This window comes from Giraffa tippelskirchi, chromosome 7, assembly GCF_054371585.1.
Source record: "Giraffa tippelskirchi isolate mGirTip1 chromosome 7, T2T-mGirTip1v1.2.pri, whole genome shotgun sequence".
Taxonomy (NCBI): Eukaryota; Metazoa; Chordata; class Mammalia; order Artiodactyla; family Giraffidae; genus Giraffa; species Giraffa tippelskirchi.
In genome coordinates, this window is record NC_137281.1 from 3,758,165 (window position 1) to 3,781,189 (window position 23,025).

The window sequence follows — 23,025 nt, forward strand, 5'->3', positions numbered from 1 at the left end:
GCTGTCTTGCTGTCTCTGTACGAAGTCTCTCTCTTCTGAAACCTTGAAGGAATGCACCCCGTCATGTTGATGTGTGAGCTTTGTTTGGATGAGGTATAAGGCTGTGCTGGAAACCGTGCTTCAACAGAGCATGTGCCTGTTGGCTATCTGCATTTCCTCCTTGGAAAAATGTCTAATCATTTCTTCTGCCCAGAAGGAATGTTGATCTGTAAGAGCTTTTTATGTACATGGGATTCTTTCATTATGTGTTACATGCATGCTTAGTTGTGTCTGTCCTTCACCATCTCCTGGAGCTTGCTCAAATTCATGTCCATCGAGTCAGTGATGCCATCCAGCCATCTCATCCTCTGTCATCCCGTTCTCCTCCTGCCTTCAATCTTTCCCAGGATCAGGGTCTTTCCCAAGGATTCAGGTCTTTGCATCAAGTGGCCAGAGTATTGGAGTTTCAGCTTCAGCATCAGTCCTTCCAATGAATATTCAGGACTGATTTCCTTTAGGATGGACTGGTTTTATCTCCTTGCAGTCCGAGGCACTCTCAAGAGTCTTCTCCAACACCACAGTTCAAAAGCATCAATTCTTCGGCGCTCAGCTTTCTTTATAGTCCAACTCTCAAATTCACGGGCTATAGAGTCCATGGACTTCTTTAGGTCAGAATGCTGAAGTGGGTAGCCTTTCCCTTCTCCAGGGGATCTTCCCAACTCAGGGATCAAACCCAGGTCTTCTGCACTGCAGGCAGATTCTTTACCAGCTGAGCCACAAGGGAAGCCCAAGAATACTGGAGTGAGTAGCCTATCCCTTCTTCAGGGGAACTTCCCAACCCAGGACTCGAACTGGGGTCTCCTGCATTGCAGGTGGATTATCAGTTGAGCTACCGGGAAGCCCACAGAAGTAAGGGAAGAATGTTGATCAGGTGATGTCAACCTCTTCCATCAAAGTTTTACCCAACAGTTTCAGTCTCCATTACTTGGGTCCTATGCCTCTAATTTCATCACAGCTCTCAATTTGGTGATTTTTCCTAATTCTGTTCATCCTCCTCCACCTACTTTAAAAAAAAAAATACTTGTTGTTTTTTTATTTAGCTGTGCCGGGTCTCAGTTGTGGCACCTGGGATTCTTCACTGTGGTGTGAAGAGTCTTCCTGTGGTAGGCAGGCTTTTCTCTAGTTGTGGTGGGCAGGCTCAGTTGCTCCATGGAATATGGGATCTTAGTGCCCTGACCAGAAATCAAACCCTTGTCCTCTGCATTGGAAGGTGGATTCTTAACCACTGGACCACTGGCAAAGTCCCCTCTTCTATCTAGTTTTAATTCATCTCATAAGTTTTCTACTCCATTTCTTTTTAAAAAATTATTTAATTTATTTCTTTATGACTGTTCTGGGTCTTCGTTGATGAGTAGGCTTTTCTGTAGTTGCAGTGCACAGGCTTCTCATTGCAGTGGTTTCTCTTGCTTCAGAGCTCAGGTTCTAGGGCATGCAGGCTTCAGTAGTTGTGGCTTGTGGCCTCAACTGCTCCATGGCATGTGGGATCTTGTGAGACCAGGGATCAAACCTGTGTCTCCTGCATTGGCAGGCAGATTCTTTACCACTGAGCTACCAGGGAAGCCTGATGCTCAGTTTCTTGACTTTCATCCCTCCTTCACTCTATTTCAGTTGCTCAATCTCACGACCAATCCTCTACTTCGTTATAACCACTGTCTTCATTGTTCACAATCTCCATTTCAAGCATTCTGTCCTGCAACAGCTTAAACTTGTCTTTTCAGTTTCACTCCCTATTTTTCAGTTCCCCCCAACATTTATCAACAAACCCTTACTCCCCACCCCCTTGACCCACCTCTGGCAATGCAGATTTTTTTTCCCAATTAAGAATTTTTCCTAATCAACTCTACGGTGCAGCTGTAAGAGTCTGAGACAGAAAAGTCAAGAAAAATGATTATTTTCACTACTGACACTATATCAAGGCTGGAGGAAAGGCACGGATGAGCATATCCCTTTGTCATTATGAAAGGATCCACTTTATCTGTTATTACTCTCTTTTCCTTAAGGTCAGCTTGGTCTGATATTGATGCAGCTATGCTAGCTTTCTCGTGTTACTGTTTGCACAGTGTATCTGTTCTTTTCGTTTTACTTCCAATATATTTTGTCCTAATATTTCAAGTGCAGTACTGGACACATATATTGTTACCTGAGTTTCCTTCCCATGTGAGAATCTCTTGTGTTTTTAGTAGAAAGAGGCAGGAGGAGGAGCTCTTATGTGCAGGTTAGAATTTTATTTCTTCTTCTGGTTGCTGCTTACATTGTAATTTCTTTGTGAAAATTCATCTTGCTGCACTTTTCTAAACTTTAAAAAGTTTATTGAAAATTTATACAACTTTACAGTCACTTTCTCCATGAACAATAAATACAGGGCTCTAAGTGCATCCACCTTCACAGTCCATAGAGGCTCACTGCTGCTGCTGCTGCTAAGTCGCTTCAGTCGTGTCCGACTCTGTGCGACCCCATAGACGGCAGCCCACCAGGCTCCCCCGTCCCTGGGATTCTCCAGGCAAGAACACTGGAGTGGGTTGCCATTTCCTTCTCCAAAGCATGAAAGTGAAAAGTGAAAGTGAAGTCGCTCACTCGTGTCCGACTCTTAGCGACCCCATGGACCGCAGCCTACCAGGCTCCTCCATCCACGGGATTGTCCAGGCAAGAGTACTGGAGTGGGGTGCCATTGCCTTCTCTGATAGAGGCTCACAGTGCCCCTTAAACCAGCAGATCCTCCAGTGCCTGGAGGGATTCCACACAGCATCTACTTCCTGTGGTTAAGATGACTCAACACCAGGGATGTTTTTGTCAAGAGTCTGGGGGGTGGAGGCTGGTGGCTGTTGATGATTGTTCCCTGTCAAGCTGTGTCGGATCCCATATCCAAAGTATATGACAAATCCTAGTAGAGAAATGAGACAATGAGAAGGAAAATTAGGGCTTCTCCTCACTTACAAATGCAAAATGGGCTCCTATTATGGTGTCTGACACAATATAGGGAAGAAATGGTAGGAAGATGGTTGGGTTCAGCCACTCAAGAGGTCTCTTTATCCCAAAAAGTCACTTACCAATTGCATTCCAGACACCAAACTGGGTCCAAGTCCTATGGGTTATCAGCATCATCAGGTAAACGTTCACAAAGATGCTCACCAGTGGGAGGACAGGCAGGGCAGGGACCTGTGGGCAGAGTCAGTTCATCCCTGGACACAGCCCAGACGTCTGAGAGGGAGACCCTGCTCCACATGGGTGAGATGACTCTAGTCCTTTTCAGGCTGTGTGTTCAGTGCCTTCTGAGATTGTGTGTGTAAAGCACTGAGTGTGGATCAGGGAAGGGTCTGTTTGTTTAAGCAACTTCTCCTCTTCTCTGGGACAGCAGAGGAAGTTTAAATCTCAAAGCATGCAAACCTCATTCACTCAAGGTGGACACTTTGGGCACATGAGGTCACCTACCTTGAAGTGAAGAGGAGAGGGGTCCTGGGGCTGCCTCCAGATGATGACCATGACCCCAGTAATGAGCAGCAGCAGCAGCACAGCCACGGCTGTGAGCACGGGGTCTCCAGAGAACACCTGGCTGGGCCACTGGGCCAGGATCAGGCTCAGGATGGTCAGCAGGAGAACTGCAGGGGTCAAGGAGGAGAAGAACAGGCTGGACCCGGAAGACAAAGATGTCAGGGCCTCGGGTCACACCCCTCCCCAGGATGCCCCCATCAGGAAGGGTCATCGTATCTCCAAGACTCCTCAACTGACAATATATACACTCCCACTCTTCCCATCAATATCAGAATATGACCAAAGAGAAATCCCAATGCTCACCAAGCAGTAAGGTGCATCCATAGATAATCTGGCCAGACTTCTGGGTGGGGATGGTGTTGATAGGATACCACAGAGTCTTCAGGATGTTTGAGGTTCCTGCTTCAGGTACAGGTTCTAAAAGACTTGCTTCACATTCTGAAATATCAATTTCTTCCTTCTTGCTTAAATTTTGTTCTGGTTGGTACCTGAATTAGAGGTATTATGCTAAGAGTGGCCCATACTCATCCAACATCACACAGACTATTCCACATCTGTCCTACCTTAAGCAGAGAAGGACATAGAGAAAGCAGCATGAAGGCACAAGATGGTTACCGCCCCATCAATCCCCATGAGTCCAAGACCCCAGACCAAAGTGGAGTCTCACCTGAGGACAAGCACAGAGAAAGACACCAGGGAGTAAACAAGCAGATTCCCAATTGACATGAGGTTCAGAAGGTCACTGAAATTGAAGAGCAATGCCAGGAGCCCTAGGATGAAGGCAAAACAAAATGGTGGAGGGGGAGATGGTGGAGGGGGTGAGAAACCAGAGGAAGTACTCAAGCTAAAGAAATTGATCAAAGAAGGAGTTGGTTTGTTATTCACCTGCAAGATTTCCAGAAGACATGATGGCCATGATGGGGGTTCTTGTGCAAGCAAAGACATTGGCAAGTCCCTGGAAAAGGAGCCCATCACCTGCCATATCCCTGATCACTGTGGGTATGGGGAAGAAAATGCTCTGGAGTCTGGAAGGGAAAATAGGAACATGAGGGCAGACTGAGCATCTGCTCCCTGGTCTACAAGGTGTAAGGTGTCTATCTCTTGTCTCTCAACCCCAAAGTGTTGGGATACCTGAGCATCTGACCGTAGACAGGGAGAAAACCATGATACCGACCTGGACGTAAGAGCACAGAGGGTGGTAACAGCCACGACATATCTGGCAACGTCCCACCCAATATAGAGAAAAGCCTGCGGCAAGGGGCTCTCAGGGTGAATCAGGTAGTAGGGCACCATGAGGGTGAGTGCTGCTGAGACACCAGAGTACGCCAGAAAGCAGATGAAGATCGTGATCAAGATGCTCCAGGGGATGGAATGACGAGGGTTTAGGGCTTCTTCCCCTGCAACAGTGATGGAGGTACCATGTCAGGAAAGCACACTGGGGTGAAAGCACAAAATCCCTCTCCTTCTTGTACCATGAAAATAAGCCTAACCTTCTACCCACCCCTGTGCCCAAGGGGCAGCCCAATCTGTCCTTAAACCCCTGATGGGACACACAATGACCATGTTACCTTTAGTGACAATGACATCAAAACCAACAAGTGCATAGAAACATGTCGCTGCTCCGCGGAGAATTCCATCAAGGCCAAATGGCACAAATCCTCCAAAACCCAGAGGACCCAAGCTATGATGAGAGAAGGAATGAGGAAGAACATGGGTGAGGTGTGTTCAGCCATCTCTACTGGATTCCTTGGTTAATATCACAAGTCCTGGGCTCCAGACCCCCATCATTTGGATCCATCAGCCCTGGTCTCTTAGTCCCAACTGTGCACCCTTCAGTCCATGCATTACTAAGGTCAAGGGTACCACCCTAACCTAGAAATGTCCCCAGATCCAGATGTGTTCAGCTTGTAGTCCTGTTCTGTGAGCTTCCAGTTGTGTAGGTCTCCCTTAAAGAAGCCAGAGAGGATGATGAAGATGATAACCAAGACATTGATGCCTGTGAACACTCTGGTAACCAGAAGTGACTCATGAGCTCCCAGAGCAAGGGCCCCTGTGGGAAAGATGGAATATGAGATATTCAAAATAACCAAATCTATAGAGACAGAACACAGACTGGTGGTTAACAGGGGCTGGGGGCTGTGGGAGGGGGGCAGATGGATGGAAAGTGACTGCTCAGTGGGTGCAGGGTTTCCTTTGTTGTGATAGACATGTTTGGAGCTACATGGAGGTGATGGTTGTGCAATGTTGCGAACGTACTAAGTGTCACAGAATTGTATACTTTAAGGTGGTTAATTTCTTATTGTGGCCATCATCTTGCAATATACACATTGAACATCTTAACCTTATACAGTGTTGTATGTCAATTATATCTCAATAAAATTGAGGAAAAATAGTAAAATTGTTAGTTTTATGCTATGTGAGCTGTCTCCCAACTAAAATCACATCTTTAGTCTTAAAACAGCAGAAGGAACTTGTCCAAGTAAATGATTCCAAGCTGGGGTTGATTTTGCACCCCAAGGGACATTTGCCAATGTCTGGAGACAAATATTGGATTGTCACAGTTTGGGAGACAGGCATAACTGGTGTCTAGTGGGGAAAGCCTGGAATGCTACTTATTTGACAATGATAAAAATTAAGAAAACCCTACAGTTCAAAGAGCCAACTCTTTGGAAAAGATCCTGATGCTGGGAAAGATTGAAGGTAGAGGGAGAAAATGGTGGCAGAGGATGAGATGGTTAGATAGCATCACTGACTCAATGAACACGAGTTTGAGCAAAACTCCAGGAGATAGTGGAGGACAGAGGAGCCTGGTGTATTGCAGTCCATGGGGTCACCAAGACTTGAACATGACTTAGCGACTGAACAACAATAACAACGGACAACACAGCCCCCAACACCAAAGGATATTCCAGCCTAGGAGGTCAGTACTGCCAAGGATGGGAAACCACAGTCTATGTCTTGCCTTCCTCTCTCTCACATCCAGACCCTTCTTGGAGGATGGATTGTGTGTGTGTGCTCAGTTGCTGAGTTGTGTCTGACTCTGAGTGATACCATAGACCATAGACCACCAGGCTTCTCTGTCCGTGGGGTTTTCCAGGCAAGAATACTGGAGTGGGTTGCCATGTCCTCCTCCAGAGGATCTTCCCCACCTAGGGATTGAACATGCAACTCCTGTATAGGCAGACAGTTTCTTTACCACCGAGTCACCAGGGAAGCCATACCCGAGACCCTTCTTCTCAGTCCTAATACCCCATTATTCTGCCACCCCAAGCCTTTCCCACCTCAATTCCCCCTCCACACCCCACTCTTCTCATGCTAACTCTGACCCCTGCCTCACCTGTGAACAGCAGCACCACGGCCAGGGCGACAAAGTCTGGGTACGTGGCCAGGTAGTCGGGCATGTACTGAAAAAAACTTTTCTGTAATGCCTGAGAGATGTGGTTCCCAATCAGGCTGTCAAAGGTGGAGCTCCAGGCCTTGGCCACACTTGCGCTGGCTGCAGGAGCAGAAGAAGGAACAATCATTGGTCACATGAATTGAATCCTTTCGTGCACCATGGCATTTATTTTGGGGAGGAAAAATACAAAACACCAAATCTCAAAGAGTTTCTTTTCATGAGGTGGGCAGAGTAGACCCAGGTGATTCCAAAATATGTCAACAGTTTCATATTATAGTGAGACATCAATGTTATGCAAGAAAACAGGGAAGAGGGAAGAAGAGGTCTGGGAGATAAAGGACTAAAAATTTAAATCCAGGGCTAACGGAAACTCCATGAAGTCAATAGCTGAGCAGAGACTTCAATACGGTGAGGGGATGAGCCTATGGAGCATGCTTCCTTCTCACCCACTCCCCACAGTTTGCTTTCCTCTGGAGGAAGAAAGGGAGAGAGAGAGCTTAGTAGAATGAAGTTGTGGAGTTTTCCTGACACTGTTACTCTCCTCCCCTCACTAAGTGGATGACAAAGTGCTCAAGAATGACTGAAGACCAAATCCCCACTCCAAATTCCTGGTCTCAAGCCCCACACCTCTCCAGCCATCATCTCACCAACGATATAGGACAGGATGAGGTTCCAGCCAGCGATGAAGGCCCACAGCTCTCCCACGCTGATGTAGCTGTAGCGATACACAGAACCGGTCCACAATATCCGTGTCCCAATCTCGGCATAGCAGAGTCCAGACAACACAGAAGACAGGGCAACCACCAAGAAGGAGATGATGATCGCTGGTCCAGCGATGAACAGGGCCACTTCTCCAACCACGATGTACACGCCAACCCCCAGGGTGCTCCCCACACCCAAGACCACCAGGTGGAAGATGTTCAGATGATGGACCACAGGACTCTCAGACACCTCGCTGGGCTTCAGTGGCTGCCTGCGGACCAGCTTCTGACCACACTGGCGGGGATCCTGACACCGCATCCTAGATAGAGTTGAGGAGCTGTGATCTGCTGAGAAAGGAAGACGCCAAGCCGTGAAGAATGTCCATTGGCCCTTGGCCCTGGGAGGCCAATTCCATGGAGCAATGGAGTGATGGGGGGCAGATGGTGAAAGGACATTTTGGGCAAGTTCTCCATTGGTTTCTTCAAACATAAAGAAGTCTTTTAACGTGTTTCAAAGCTACTGGAAGGTACTCCCCTGGTGGCACAGTGTTTAAGAATCTACCTGCCAACACAGGGGACACGGGTTCAATCCCTGGCCCAGGAAGATTCCACATGCTGAGGGGCAACTAAACCAGGGCACCATGACTGCTGAACCTGTGCTCCACAACAAGAGGAGCCACGGCAATGAGAAGCCCACGCACCAGAAGTAAAGAGTAGCCCCTGCTTGCCGCAAGTAGAGAAAGCCTGCTCACAATAAAGACCCAGTGCAGCCATTAATTAATTAAGTTTTTAAAAAGTTACTGGAAAGGTTGTTTAAAGAGAAATGAGGTAGAGTGGATTATGTCTCCCTCGCAATTGTGCCCCTTTGGAAGATGGATAGTTTTGAGCTGAAGGCAATGAAGACCCAACAGACTCAGAAGCTTCTTGCCCCCCTCCCCGAACCTTAACTGCTCAAAATAATGTAGTTTAGGAGGAGAGTTATTACTAGAGATAAATTTTTATCTCAGAAAGACTATTGTCTGCATGGCACAGCAAATTTTTGTTCACCAAGCATTTGCTCTTCTCATCTTTCCTGTGGGTTCTCTTCTCCTTGAAGCCCCAGATCCCTACTCCCTTCTCCTTAGCTCAAGGGAGTGTATAAGCCTCAACTGCCTGACTGTCACTGTGGCTTAGAGTTTTTATTGGACTCCAGTACATAGCAAATTAAACTTGTTCATCTGACTTTTGCTGACTTAATTATTAGACTGGGCAAAGAACCTGGAAAGAAAAGCTTCCTGCCCCACAGAAGCAAAAGTTTCCAACTGCGGGGGGCAACCTGCGAGCAGGACGTGCCTTGAAGAACTGCCTTGTTAACTCAAGGGTTAATTCCAGGGCAACCTGGCAAGCAGGCTCTGCTCTGAGAGCTGGGGCTGCCTTTGTTAACTCAAGGGTCAAGTCCAGACATAGTTCTCTGTCCCGCCACCTCTTGTTGTTTATTAGGGAAACTTCTTGCAGCCTTCTAGAGCGCATCTGACGCAGGACAGATGGCTTTTATGACCTGAGTCCAGAGATACGACCTGAGTCCTAAGATACGGAGTCATAAGATCTTAATTGATAGCTTTGTGTTGCCTAGGTGTTACCTGAGTTTTGAGATACAAATCATAAGATAATCATGGGATCTTGATTGATGGATTTATGTTACTAAGGTGATTTCTGATGCATGTTACTTAGGTGATTTTTGATGATGGTATAAGGGTATAAAATCCTGTGTGTAAAAATAAACAGGCATCACTGGCATTACAGGTTGCAGTGATCCTCTCAACGCCCCGCTGTGTCTGTGTCTCTCTGTGTCTCTGTGTTTGTCTCTTTCTGCGCCGAAGAATCCCGCGTCCCGTCCGTGCCTACGTTGACTCGTCGGCTGGCTCCGACACCAACGAAGGACCTGACACAGCAGCTGCTTGATTGGCATGAGTTGAGTGGATGAAGAGGCTGATCTTTGGATTGAAATCAACCAGCTCTGTTGGTTCAAATCCAACTATACTACATATTAGCTTGTCTTATTTTGCACAAACTATGTACAATCTTTGTCTCTTTTCCTGTATAAAACAGTGAATAGTATTATCATTGTTTACTCCCTTTCTCAATCTGAGTGAGGTGACCGTTTTAGGAACTTGCTGATCAGAGTGCTCAGACTCCATACATTTCTTCACCAAGGATTCTGAAACCTGGTTGATTTCTGTTCCATTACTTGCAGAGGGAAATGGAATAGGATCTCTGCTCTGGGGCAGAAGGAGATGTAATCTGTAGGAGGCACAGACTCTATCCCAGCTCAGTTAAAGCATCAAACCTGAGTGGTCTCCCAAATGCCTGCAGGGAAGGGATGGGGGGGACTAACCTTCATTCTGAATCAGAAATGACAGGACTCTGTTTCCTGCTCCTTTGGATCATGAAATGTCTCCTCACTACACAGCTCTGCAGGACTTCCACCCCTGAGACTCCGAAGTCCAAGTTTATCATTTTGGTTAAGAGCAAGCATTCAAAGAGCCAGGCAACTGATCAGAATATTGGCTCCATGATCACCCTTATGCCTTTGAACAAATCATATATTTCTCTGGACCTATGTTTCTTTCTGTTCAAATGCTTGCTACTAAAACCTTGTGCGCTGTGAGTATGAATGTAAAACACTGCAGTTGCTGTAGATAAAGTATGGTGGTTCCTCAGAAGATTAAAAGTGGAATTACCATATGATCCAGCTAATTTCAGTTATGGGTATACACCCAAGGGAACTGAGATTAAGGTCTCAGAGAGAAACTTGTATACCCACATTCACAGCAACGTTATTTACAATAGCTGAAAGATGGAAGCAGTCCCAATGTCCATTCATGAAGAAATAGATACATGCAATGTAGCCTGTACTACAGTGGAATAGTATTCAGCCTTAAAAAATCAAGAAATTCTGACACAAGCTGCAACATGGAGAACCTTAAGGACACTATGCTAAGTAACACAAGCCAGTAACAAGAATACAAATATTATATGATTTCACTTCCATTAATTACATGGAGTTATCAAATTATAGAGATAAAAAGTTCTGAATCATGGTTCTCCAGGGACTGGGGTGAAGGGGGAAATGGGGTGTTAAACAGGGGCACAGTTTCAGTTTTACAAGATGAAAAGAGCTATGGAGATTTGCTGCATAGCAATGTAAATAAAAAAATAGATCAGAATCCTATGGTCCTTCTCCCCCCCCCCCCCATCCCCTATTCCTCTACCTGCCTTTTGTCTGTAGAACAATTTCAGCCACAGGATAACAGAGAAGTGAGAAAATGCAGAAACCAAGGAAAGTAAACAAAGAGGACAAAATAATAATAGTTTAGTCACTAAGCAAAGTCAAGGACCTTTAGTTCCTTCTCAAGGTCTATAGATAATATTCTGAGCCATATCCTGCGAGCTGTCTTACAGGTACTGAAAGCCCAGGGTGGAGACGTTAACTACAGGATGACCAGACTGTAGCCATGACATAACCTGCCAAAATTCTGAGACCTGTTCTCAAAAAATGGGAACGAATCAACCCCGGGATGAAAGATTAACTGTACTCAAAACATGCTGGTCGGGCCACCCCGTAACCAATTGCAGGATGTTGGTCAGAGCTGACTGTGCTGTTTCTGTACGTATCCCCCTTCCTCCATGTATACACCCTTACTTGCCTTTAAAACCCTTGCCCACTGATGATCAGTTGGCGAGTCAGTCTTTGGACTCTCTCCCCACCCTGTCCCCCTACTCCAGTTGTCAGCTGCCACAATAAAGCAAACTCTCCTTTCTACCAACTTATCCTCTCGACTATTCACTGTTAACTTTTGAGTGGCAAGCAGTTTTGACAGCCAATAGACTTAATAGTATGGAACTGTACACTTAAACAAGGTTTGGATAGCAAATTTTATGTTATGTGTATTTTACCACCATTTTAGAAAATTGCTGCCGAATAATAAATAATAGAGCTGGCTTCACAGACTTGCTGGGTGTAATAAACCCCAGGTGATTTAATATAAATCACCACAGTCTTCCCAAGGAATCTGCAAATGTTCAAGTCCCAGATGGAGAACCAGAAAACACAGAGATCCCACAGTATAGAGGAGACTGAATCCAGGGGTCCACATATCATAAACTCTATGTAAGTGTAATATTTATTGTTTGAACACCACTCAACAAACACATCTAGAGACTCCAGACACTAATGCAATCTCCCCCACACAACCTCTTCACACACACAAACCGAAACTGAGTTCTCAGTTCCTTCTGTTTTCGTGTAGAAAATGGGTCTCTCCTCCCTCAGTCAGGAGCCAGGCTGACCCCCTGCACTCTGGAGTTGCAGAGGTCTCTCTGGGAGGATGTGAGCTCAGCGCCCAGTCTCCTACAGAAGAGGGTGACCCGAGACTTACTGGATCCTTGGAGCAGAGCCTGGAGCCCTGGGTCAGTCAGGAAGGCTGAGGTTAAGTCCTGCAGGGCTGGAGCTGAGACATTTCCAAGAACTGAAGCGGGGAGTCCCGAGCACAGAATACAGTCCTGAACCCCTGGGTTGTTGGGGTGGAGATGGGGCTGGGCGAGCAGGGAGCAGTGTTGCTATCAGCCCTTGACACTTATGTGGTTACCTCAGGAGGAGGTTCTGAGAGGGCTATTTTTTTATTGTGGCAAAATACCTATAACATAAAATTGACCATTTTAACCATTTTTAAGTGTCTAGTCATCTTAAATACATTCGCATTTTGTGTCAAGTACATTCGCGTTTTGTGCAACCAAACTCCAGGACTGTTTTCATCTCACAAAAGTTCAACTCGGTTCCCATTCAGCAACAATTCCCCCTTTCTCCTTTCCCACTTCCTGGCAGTTACCCTCCTCCTCTCTGTGGCTATGAATCTGACCACTCCAGATACTTCATTTAAGTCGAATCAGAATATTTGTCATTTCCTGTCAGGTTAATTCAGCTTAGTAAAATGTCCACCAAGTTCTTTCATGTTGTAGCATGTGTTGGAATTCCTTCTCTTTTTAATGATAATAACAATGTAGCTACCACATTGGCTTATTCATATGTTGGTCAATGGACACTTGGATTGCTTTCATGTTTTAGTTTTGTGAATAATGCTGCTATGAAAATGAGTGTACAAATACCTATTTCCGAGTGTGCTTTCAATTCTTTTGGTATAGCCTTGGACGTAGAGTGAGCTTCCCTGGTGGCTCAGACAGTAAGGAATCTGTCTGCCATGTGGGAATACCCAGGTTCGATCCCTGGGTCAGGAAGATCCCCTGGAGAAGGGAATGGCTACCCACTCTAGTATTCTTGCCTGGAGAATTCCAGGGACATAGGAGCCTGGTGGGCTATAGTCCATGGGGTTGCAAAGAGTCAGACATGAGTGAGTGACTAACACTTTCTCTTTCAGAAGTAGAATGGCTGAATCATATAGATTTTTGTCTGCTTGTGATGGAGAAATATTCACATACTGAGGTATAAAGTCATTTTTTCTTATGGTTCAGCTTGAACTGTGTGTGAACTAAGAGAGCCTGTCCAGCCCTCACAGCTCATCTGCTTTAACCATTGAGGTAAAGAGAGTCTGTTTTGAAGATAAGAATGAGTAACTCCCTTTTCATGGTGTCCACGGTAACACTCCCTCCAAGATAAGGTTCCCTTCCTGGACACCAGGGTCCTGCTATCTCGCTGTCTATGTACTAAGCCTGTTTCTCTTGAAACCTTGAAGGAATGCCCCCTGTCGTGTTGATGTATGAGCTTTGTTTGGATGAGGTGTAAGAGGATGCTGGAAACCATGCTTCAGTAAAGTAGTTCCTCAGAGCTCTCTGAGAGGTTGCCTTCCCAACAATAGCCCTCAGTTTGGTTCAAATTAAATTTTTTTCTATCCCTATGGTAGATTCTTTCTTGATTGCCTCTGTGGACACAGATTCATTTGATCATCAAGAACCCTGAAAAGGAGGGGCTGTAAAACTAGGGATCCAGCTGTCAATCCTCCTCCCTCCCAGTTTTATTTACACGACTTGGCCTTGCACAGTCTGCTTGTGACCTGAGACACTCAATTGTGGGGAACCCCTAAGCCCAGTTCAGCACCAATTAGGAGTTTGTTGCTGTTACATTCATCCATGAAGTCATATCCAACTCTTTGCAACTCCATGGACTGCAGCATGCCAGGCTTCCCTGTCCTTCACTGTCTCCTGGAGTTTGCTCAAACTCCTGTCCACTGAGTCGGTGATGCTGTCTAACCATTTCATACTCTGCCACCTCTTCCTACTCCTGCCCTCAATCTTTCCCAGCATCAGGGTCTTTTCCAATGAGTCAGTTCTTCGCATCAGGTGGCCAAAGTATTGTAGCTTCAGCTTCAGTATCAGCCCTTCCAATGAATATTCCAATGAATTATTTTCTTTAGGATTGACTGGTTTGAATTTCTTGCTGGCCAAGGGACTCTCAAGAGTCTTCTCCAGCACCACAGTTCAAAACCACCAAAGTTCAATTCTTTGGTGCTCAGCCTTCTTTATGGTCCAGCTCTCACATTCATACAAGACTACCGGAAAAACCAAAGCTCATAGATTAAACATAGCTTTAAGCTCTCATTTTCCATTTCAATTAGTTTCACAAAATATTTTTTTTCAAGTGAATACTGTTCATTCCCCTTGATATCATCTGCAAAATAAAATTTTCTCTGTTTCAGGGCACAAAAAATATTACATGTACATGTGATTCTTTTATTATATATCTCATCAAATATAATTGAACATTTTCTGCATTTCAGATACTGTTTCAGCTGCTGGGGAGAAAATGGTGGTCAAAAGTGTTGTGAGTTGAATGCATTTCCCTGTTCTCAAATTCCTCTGTTGAAACCCTAACTCCCAGGACCACAGAATGTGACTGTATTTGGTGAGAGGGCCTAAAAGAGGTAATTAAATTTAAATGAGGTCATTAGGGTTGGCCCTAACTCAATATGACTGATATCCTCATAAGAAGAGGTGATTAGAACACGGAGGGCATACAAAGAGACCAAGAGGAGGAGAGATTTAGCAAATAAAAATACAAGACACCTAAATGCAGTGAATTTCATAGAGACTGTGAACATTTAAAAATATATTTTAATACATATATCTTATATACATATTTTATGCATTTAATTAGACATATACATATCTTACTATGTACAGATATATTCACATGTACACACTTGCTTTACATTTTACAAATACTGCATTTTTTACAAATTGATTTGTGGCCACTGTGTTGTCAGTTGATGTTTACCATATTTTAGAAAAAATATTTTTAAATCAAGGTGTGTACTTTTTTTTAAACAAAATGCTATTGCACACTGAGTAGAATATAACATGACTTTTTTTTAAACATGACTTTTCTATGCATGGGGAAACTAAAACATTTGTGTATGACTCCTTTTATTGCCAATTTTTTTTACTGGGTCACCTGGACCCAACGAGCAATATTTCCAGTGTATACCTGTATGGGTAATCATATTTGATTAATGAATGAATCTCCAATTTGGGTCACATCATTTATTTTATGGGTTGCACTGTGCAGCTTGTGGGATCTTAGTTGCCCCATTTGGGACAGAACCCACACACCCTGCAGTGGAAAAATGGAGTCCTAATGACTAGACCACCAGGGAATTCCCCATTCCATTTAATAGTTATGAAAATGCACCGTTTTCTTTCCTGGAGAATTACCCACATTCTGGTTTGGGCTGATTGCATCTTCAGTTGAAATGTGAATCTATCCTTTATATCTTCTGTGAGCTGGGAGTTGCTCTAGAGGCTTGATTATATGCTGATTCAGTTTGTCATCAAGGCTATGCTCCAGGAAGCGTTCTGTGCTGCTTATCACAGCACACCGGGCAGCACAATGCCTGGGTGTCCCACATCAGTGAGGGAAGAATGGCAACCAGGTGACGTCAGCCTCTTCCATCAAAGTTTCACCTGACAGTTTCAGTCCCCATTAATTTCTAAGCCAGTAATTTCGTTAGACTCACAAGATAGTGATATCTCTAATTCTGTTAATCGTCCTCCATTTATTCTTTAATCCATCTGATAATTTTGCTGTTTAGTTTCTTGACTTCCATCCCCCTTTTACTCTACTTCAGTTGTTCATTCCCACAAACAACCCTCTATATCATTATCACCAACGTCATTAAAGTCCAGGATCCCAGTTTCAAGCATTCTGTTCTGCAGCAACCACTTTTCATCTTGTTTCTCCAGGTTCATTTTCCATCTTTTAGCTTCACCCAACTGTAAGCGTTCATCAACCAATTATTACCTCCCATCCCACTCCCCTTCCTCTAGCAAGGCCGGTGTCCTTGTTGTTGTTTTCGCAATTAAGAACTTTTTCTCATCAACTCTGTTGTGTATCTCTAACGTTCTACCACAGAAGAGTAAAGAGAAATGATCATTTGGACGATGTTACACTACATCTCAATAAGCTGGGGGAAGAGATTAACATGAGCATTTCCCTTTATCATTACTCAATGATCCACTTTATCTGTTATTCTCTTTTTCTTCAACTCTACTTTGTTCTATAATAAGATAGCTGCCCTAGCATGTGTTACTGTTTGTACAGTGTGTTTGCTCCCTTCCTTTTACTTCCAACCTATTTTTGTCCTAATGTTTAAAGTATAACCCTGGACAGAAAATATACTGACCTACATTTCCTTCCCAGGTCACAACCTCTGTGTTTTCAGTGGAAATAGACACAAGAAGGTGCTTCTTATATACCCGTTAATATTTTAGTACTTTCTCTGGTTGATGGTTATTTTGTTGTACTTTCTTTGTGGCAATTCACCTTGAGGCTCACTTGTGAAGCATGTGCTTTTCTGTATATATATGTTGCTTTGAAAAGCTTACTTCAAAATTATTCAACAGTGAAGTCATTTTATCTGCTGGCAATAAGCACATGGTTGTAAATGCATTTCACCTTCAGGCTCCATAGAGGCTCAAAGTGCCACTTGAACTGGAAGATACCTCTGAGTCTGGAGGGATTCCACACAGCATCTATGTCCTGGGGTTAAGACGATTCATCACCAGGGATGTTTCCATCAAGCATTTGGGGGTTGGAGGCCGGCGGCTGTTGCTCATTGTTCTCCCCCAGGCTGTGTTGGATCCCATATCCAAAGTATACGGCAGACCCTAGTAGGGAGATGAGACAGTGAGAACGGAAAGTAGGAGCTCTCCTCACTTACGAAAGCCCAGTAGCTGTCCTATGCCTACTGTCACGTCTGACAGTTTAGGGGAGAGGTAGTAGGAAGACACTTGAGTTCAGTCACTCAAGGGGCCTCAGTTTCGAAGAAAGTCACTCACCAATCCCCATCCAGATGCCAAACTGCACCCAGGTCCTCGTGTTCATCTGCATCATCAAGTAAAAGTTCACAAAGATGCTCACCAGTGGGAAGATGGGCCAACAAAGGACCTGCGGGCAAAGTCAGTTCATCCCTGAACACACCCCAGACATCTGAAAGGGAGACCCCACTCCACGTGGACAGGAAGACTCCAGTTCAACACAGGCTGTGTGTTCAGTGTCTACTGAGACTGTGTGTGTAAAGTGCTGAGCGTGGATCGGGAAAGGGTCAATTGGTTTTAGCAACTTCCCTTCCAGGAGCAACTCCTGTTCCAGTCTACAGCGTTTAGATGTCAGAGCAGGCAGCCTTCATTCCTCAAGGTGGAGAGCGTGGACACATAAGGTCACCTACCTTGCAGTGAAGAGGAGAGGGGTTCTGGGGCTGCCTCCAGATGATGGCCGTGACCCCAGTGATGAGCAGCAGCAGCAGCATGACCACTGTCATACACACTGAGAGTCCAGAGAATATACGGCTGGTCAACAGGGCCAGGATCAGGCTCAGGACCATCAACAGGAGAACTGCATGGGTCAAGGTGGAGGAGAACAGGCTGGACTCCAGAAGACAAAGACGTCAGGACCTTGAGTCACACCCATCTCAAAACTGCCCCCCTCAGGAAGGGCCATCATATCTCCACGATTCCTCCTCAACTGGCCAAAACAAAGTGCCCTCCCCATACTGTCAAATTTAGAATACAACCAAAGAGAAACCCCACTGCTCACCAAGCAGGAAGGCACAGCCATAGACAATCCACCCAGATGTCCGAGTGGGGATGGTGCTGGTAGGGAACCACAGAGTCTTCAGAATCCTTGAATTTTCTGCTTCAGGTACAGATTGTAAAGGTCTTGCTTCCAACTGAGAAATATCTGTTTCCTCTTCTCCTGTCTCATTCTGGCTTAAAGTCTGCTCTGGTTGATACCTGAATTAGAAATATTAAGGCAGTATTCATAGTATCCCTTACTCATCCAACATCACCCAGACGATTCCACCTCTTTCCCAAATTAACGATCGTTGGTCATTTTTAAGGCAGCATGAAGGCAGAAGAGGATCATCTCCGCATCAATCCCCACCAGTCAAAGACCCCCAGTCAACGTGTCATGAGGTCTCACCTGAGGACAAGCACAGAAAAGGCCACCAAGGAGTAGGCGAGCAGGATTCCAATTGACATGAGGTCCGCAAGATCAGTGAGCTCAAAGAGTAACGCCATGACCGCTAAAGTCAGGGCACAAACCAAGTGGGGGGAGAGAGTGAGACCGTGGAAACATGCAAGTTAAGAAAGTTGATCAAAGACGTTTTGTTTATTCACCTGCAAGACTTCCAGAAGCCAAGATGGTCCAGATGGAGGTTCGTGTGCGGGCATGGATTTGGGCAAGTCTCCTGAAAAGGAGCCCATCCTCTGCCATTGTGTAGATCACACGAGGCATAGGGAACATGGTGCCCAGGAGGCTGGGAGAGAACGTGGACACGTGGGAGGAAGGGGGGAGGCAGGAGAGACTGGGGTTTCTGCTCCCCAGTCTACATGGGGTAAGCTGTCATTCTCTTTTGTTTCTGAATTCGAGGCTACGATGTCTGATAATCTGACAGAGGGTGGAGAGAAAGCTTTGACACTGACCTGGATGAAAGAGCACAGATGGTGACAGCAGCTAGGACGTATCTTAGGGGGCCCCACCCAACATCGAGGAAAGCCTGTGGCAGGAGGCTCTCAGGATGAATCTGGTAGTAGGGCACCATGAGGGTGAGTGCTGCTGAGCCACCAACATACACCAAAAAGCAGATCAAGATGGTGATCACGATGCTGATGGGGATGGAACGCTGAGGATTTCTGGCTTCTACCCCTGCAAGATGGGTGGAGTATTAGGTCAGTAAACACACGGGAATGAAAGCACAAAATCCAATTACCTTTCATCTCCAAATGCAGTCTAAACTTCTTCCAACCCCTATGCCCAAAGGCAGCCCAAACTGCCCAGACCCTTGATAAGACACACAATGACCACGTTACCTGTAGTAGCAATGACATCAAAGCCATCAAAGGCATAGACGCATGTTGCTATTCCATGGAGAATCCCTTCAATGCCAAAAGGTGTAAACCCTCCAGCACCCAGAGGACCCAAGCTGAGATGAGAGAATGAATGAGGAAGAACATGAGTGAGATGAATTCAGCCATCTCTACTGGTATCCTCAGTTAATATCACCACTCCTGGATTCCATGACTCCACCCTTGGATTCATCAGCCCCAATATCTTTGGTCCCCAGCATGTTCCCAGCTGTGCACATCACATACACAGGTATTACTACAGCCAAGAGTACTCTCCTAACCTAGGGGTGTCAGTGGATTCAGATGTGTTCAACGTGTAGTCCTGTTTTTTGAGGTTCCAGTTGTGTAGGTCTCCCTTAATGAAGCCAGAGACGATGATGAAGATGAGAATAGAAAGGTTCAAGCCTGCGAACACTTTGTTAAGCATGACTGATTCATGAAGTCCCAGAACCAGTAGTCCTGTGGAAAGGTGGAATATAAAACATCCAAAATAACTAAATCCATAGACACACAAAGAAAACTGGTGGTTGTCATAGGCTGGGGTTTACAGGTGGGTGAAAGGCAGACAGTGACTGCTCAGTGGGTACAGGGTTTCCTTCTGTTGCGATGAAGATGTTTGGAGCTGTTTGGTTGCACAACATTGTGAATGTACTAAGTGCCACTGAATGGTACACTTTAAGACGGTTAATTTCTTATTGTGGCAATCATCTCACAATAAACACATTGATCAACATCACTTTATGCATCTTAAAATTATATAATATTTATATCAATTAAGACAAGCTATGACAAATCTAGATAGCACCTTAAAAAGCAGAGACATCACTTTGCCAACAAAGGTCTTTATAGTCAAAGTTGCGGTTTTTCCAGTAGTTATGTATGAAAGTGAGAGTTGAACTGTAAAGAAGCCTAAGCACTGAAGAATTGATGCTTTCAAACTGTGGTGTTTGAGAAGACTCTTGAGAGCTCCCTGGACAGCAACGAGATCAAGCCAGTCAATCCTAAAGGAAATCAACCCTGAATATTCATTGGAAGGACTGATTTTGAAGCTGAAGCTCCAATACTTTGGCCACCTGATATGAAGAACCAACTTATTGGAAAAGATGCTAATGCTGGGGAAGACTGAAGGCAGGAGGAGAAGGGGATGACAGAGAATAAGATGGTTGGATGGCATCATCAACTCAATGGACATGAGTTTGAGCAAACTTGGGGAGATAGTGAAGGACAGGGAAGCCTGGCATACTGCAGTTCATGGGGTTGCAAAGAGTTGGACATAATTTAGCAACAGAACAACAATAACAATCTCAATTATATCTCAAAAAATCTGGGGGGATATGGTAAAATGTTTAATTTTATTTTGTGTGAATTTCTGCTCAAATAAACAAATATCTTCAGTCTCAGTACAAGGAAGAAACTTGTAGGCCTAAAGTAAATGATTATCAGGTGGGGATGATTTTGTCTCTGAAGAGACTCTTGGCAATATTTTGAGGCATTCTGATTGTCATAATTTGGGTGGTGGGCATTGTTGTTATCTAGTAAGTAAAGACCAAGGGTTCTAATCAACAGCTGACAATGACTGAAAAGAAAATTTACAATGAATAAGACAGCTCCCTCACATCGAATAATGATTCCACCCAGAATGTCAGTAGTGCCAAGGGTGGAAAACAATGGTTTGTATCTTGGCTTCTTGTCTCTCTTATCTCAGACAGTTCATTCCAGTCCTACCTGATGCAAAGAGCTGACTCATTTGAAAAGACCCTGATTCTGGGAAAGATTGAGAGCAGGAGGAGAAGGGGATGATGGTTGGATGGCATCACCGACTCAATGGACGTGAGTTTGGGTAAACTCTGGGAGCTGGTGATGAACAGGGAGGCCTGGCGTGCTGCGTTTCATGGGGTCGCAAAGAGTCGGACACGACTGAGCGACTAAACTGAATTATCCCATCATTCTGGAACTCCAAGCCTTCTTCACCCCAGCTCCCCCTCCACACCCAACTCTTCCCGTTCTATCTCTAAACCCCGTCTCACCTGTGAGCAGCAGCACCAGGACCAGGGCAAAAAAGTCTGGATGCCTGGCCAGGAAGTAGGGCATATACGGAGAGAAAGTTCCCTGGAACGCCTGAGAGATGTGGTTACCAATGAGGCTGTCAAAGGCAATGCTCCAGGCCCTGGCCTCACTGGCAGTGCCTGCAACAGCAAGAGAACACTCACTGACAAAGAGAAATTGAACCCCTATCATGTACCATGGGATGTACTGGGGGGAAAAACAGACAAAATACCTAATCTTAGGAAGTTCCCTTTTATGGAGTGGACAGAGTATACCCTTCCCAAGCAGCGCTAATGGTAAAGAACCCGCCTGCCAATGTAGGAGACATAAGAAATGCAGGTTCAATCCCTGGGTTGGGAAGATCCTCAGTGGTAGGAAATGGCAACCCACTCCAGTGTTCTTGCCTGGAGAATCCCATGGACAGAGCCTGGTAGGCTACAGTCCATGGGGTCACAAAGAGTTGGACGTTATTCAAGCGACTTGGCACTCAGAGTAGACCCAGAAGATTCACAAAACAGGTCAACTATTTAATATGTTAGGAGGAGATTAATATGAGGCCAAAAACTGTAACAGGGAAGTAGAACCTAGAGGACCGGGAGATGAGGGTGAAAATTTAAGTCGAATTGTAAACAAAAAGCCCACAAAGGAAACAGCAGACCAGAGACTTCAATATCGTGAGGAGAAGGGCCTGGGGGCTGGGGGACATGCCTCCTTATCACCCACTCCTTTCAGTTCCTTTTCCTGCTCAGTTCTTGGTTCAGTCATTTAAGGAGAGCAGAACTGACCTAACTAGAATACAGTTATAGGGTTTCCGGCCACAGTTACCCACGTCCCCCCACAATGTGGATTAACGAAGTTGTCATGAATCAGTGATGACTCCAATACCAGCTCTGAATTTCCTGATCTTAAGCCCCACGCCTTCCCCCACCCCACCATCTCACCGACAACAAAGGAAAGGATGAGGTTCCAGCCAATGATGAAGGCGCACAGTTCTCCCACGGTGACGTAGCTGTAGCGATAGGCAGAACCGGAGCGTGGTACCCGGGCCACCAACTCCGCATAGCAGAGCCCGGACAAAAGAGTAGACAGGCCAGCCAGCAAGAAGCAGAGGACGATCGCTGGTCCCGCTTCGTACACAGCCACCTCTCCAACCACGATGTACACGCCGGCTCCCAGGGTACCGCTCACACCCAAGGCTGTCAGGTCCATGGTGTTCAGACAGTGGGTCCTGCCAGCCTCAGACTCCTCCCTGGGCTCCAGCTGCCGCCTGCGGACCAGCTTCTGACCAAATTGGTGAACATCCTGACACAACATCCTAGAGAATTGAGGAGGCTCAGATCTGCTGAAAAAAACAACACAGCAAGCCGTCAAGAATGTCCACCTGCCCCTGGCCCTGGAGGTGCAGTTCCGTGGAGTGACGGAGTGATGGGAGCAGGTGGTAAGAGGGCATATTGAGCGAGTTCTCTATCTCTGAGATGTGCTTCCTTAAACCTAAGTGAATCTTTTAAGATGTTTCAAAGTTACGGAAAGAGTTGTTGAAGAGAAGCAACAGGGAGCACTTCTCTTACTGAAGAGTGATTTTATTCCTCCTATCTTCTTTACTGAAAACACACATCCCACTTTCCTGTTGTGTACTAAAATGCTTCTGGTATTATTTCTAGTAGCTTTACCTATATATTTCAAGTAGAATCCTCAACTCTTAAAACCTGGAAAAGCTAAAACATAATTATTTCTAAAGTATTCATTCAAAACTTTTATCCTATACCAAGCCAATTGTCTTGCTAAAAAGTGTTATAACATGAATTTAGTGACTTTCAGGCAACCCAGTTACAGTAAAAGAATTATGCTTAATATTGATGACTCTGAAGATATGTCTATATTAACAAACTTAAACTGACTTTAAGATCAGATATCAGTTTAACACGGATTTTATTTACCTGTTTATTTATTTCCCAG

General features: G+C 45.2%; 2 protein-coding genes across 2 annotated transcripts; both read right to left on the bottom strand.

The window, feature by feature from the left end:
• Positions 1 to 2,719: 2,719 nt before the first annotated feature.
• Positions 2,720 to 7,965, bottom strand: LOC145513558 (cationic amino acid transporter 3-like). Its single transcript, XM_081510289.1, has 11 exons — positions 7,573 to 7,965; positions 6,866 to 7,024; positions 5,401 to 5,578; positions 5,097 to 5,209; positions 4,703 to 4,925; positions 4,414 to 4,553; positions 4,196 to 4,298; positions 3,832 to 4,016; positions 3,469 to 3,635; positions 3,087 to 3,195; positions 2,720 to 2,920 (listed from the first exon to the last, which is right to left on the bottom strand). The coding sequence occupies exons 1-11, from the start codon at positions 7,943 to 7,945 to the stop codon at positions 2,799 to 2,801; spliced, it is 1,872 nt and encodes a 623-aa protein (XP_081366415.1). The 5' UTR covers positions 7,946 to 7,965; the 3' UTR covers positions 2,720 to 2,798.
• Positions 7,966 to 16,660: 8,695 nt separating this feature from the next.
• Positions 16,661 to 22,383, bottom strand: LOC145512521 (cationic amino acid transporter 3-like). Its single transcript, XM_081506360.1, has 11 exons — positions 22,011 to 22,383; positions 21,051 to 21,209; positions 19,296 to 19,482; positions 18,988 to 19,100; positions 18,601 to 18,823; positions 18,295 to 18,434; positions 18,098 to 18,200; positions 17,711 to 17,907; positions 17,343 to 17,509; positions 16,954 to 17,062; positions 16,661 to 16,782 (listed from the first exon to the last, which is right to left on the bottom strand). The coding sequence occupies exons 1-11, from the start codon at positions 22,381 to 22,383 to the stop codon at positions 16,661 to 16,663; spliced, it is 1,893 nt and encodes a 630-aa protein (XP_081362486.1).
• Positions 22,384 to 23,025: the final 642 nt, after the last annotated feature.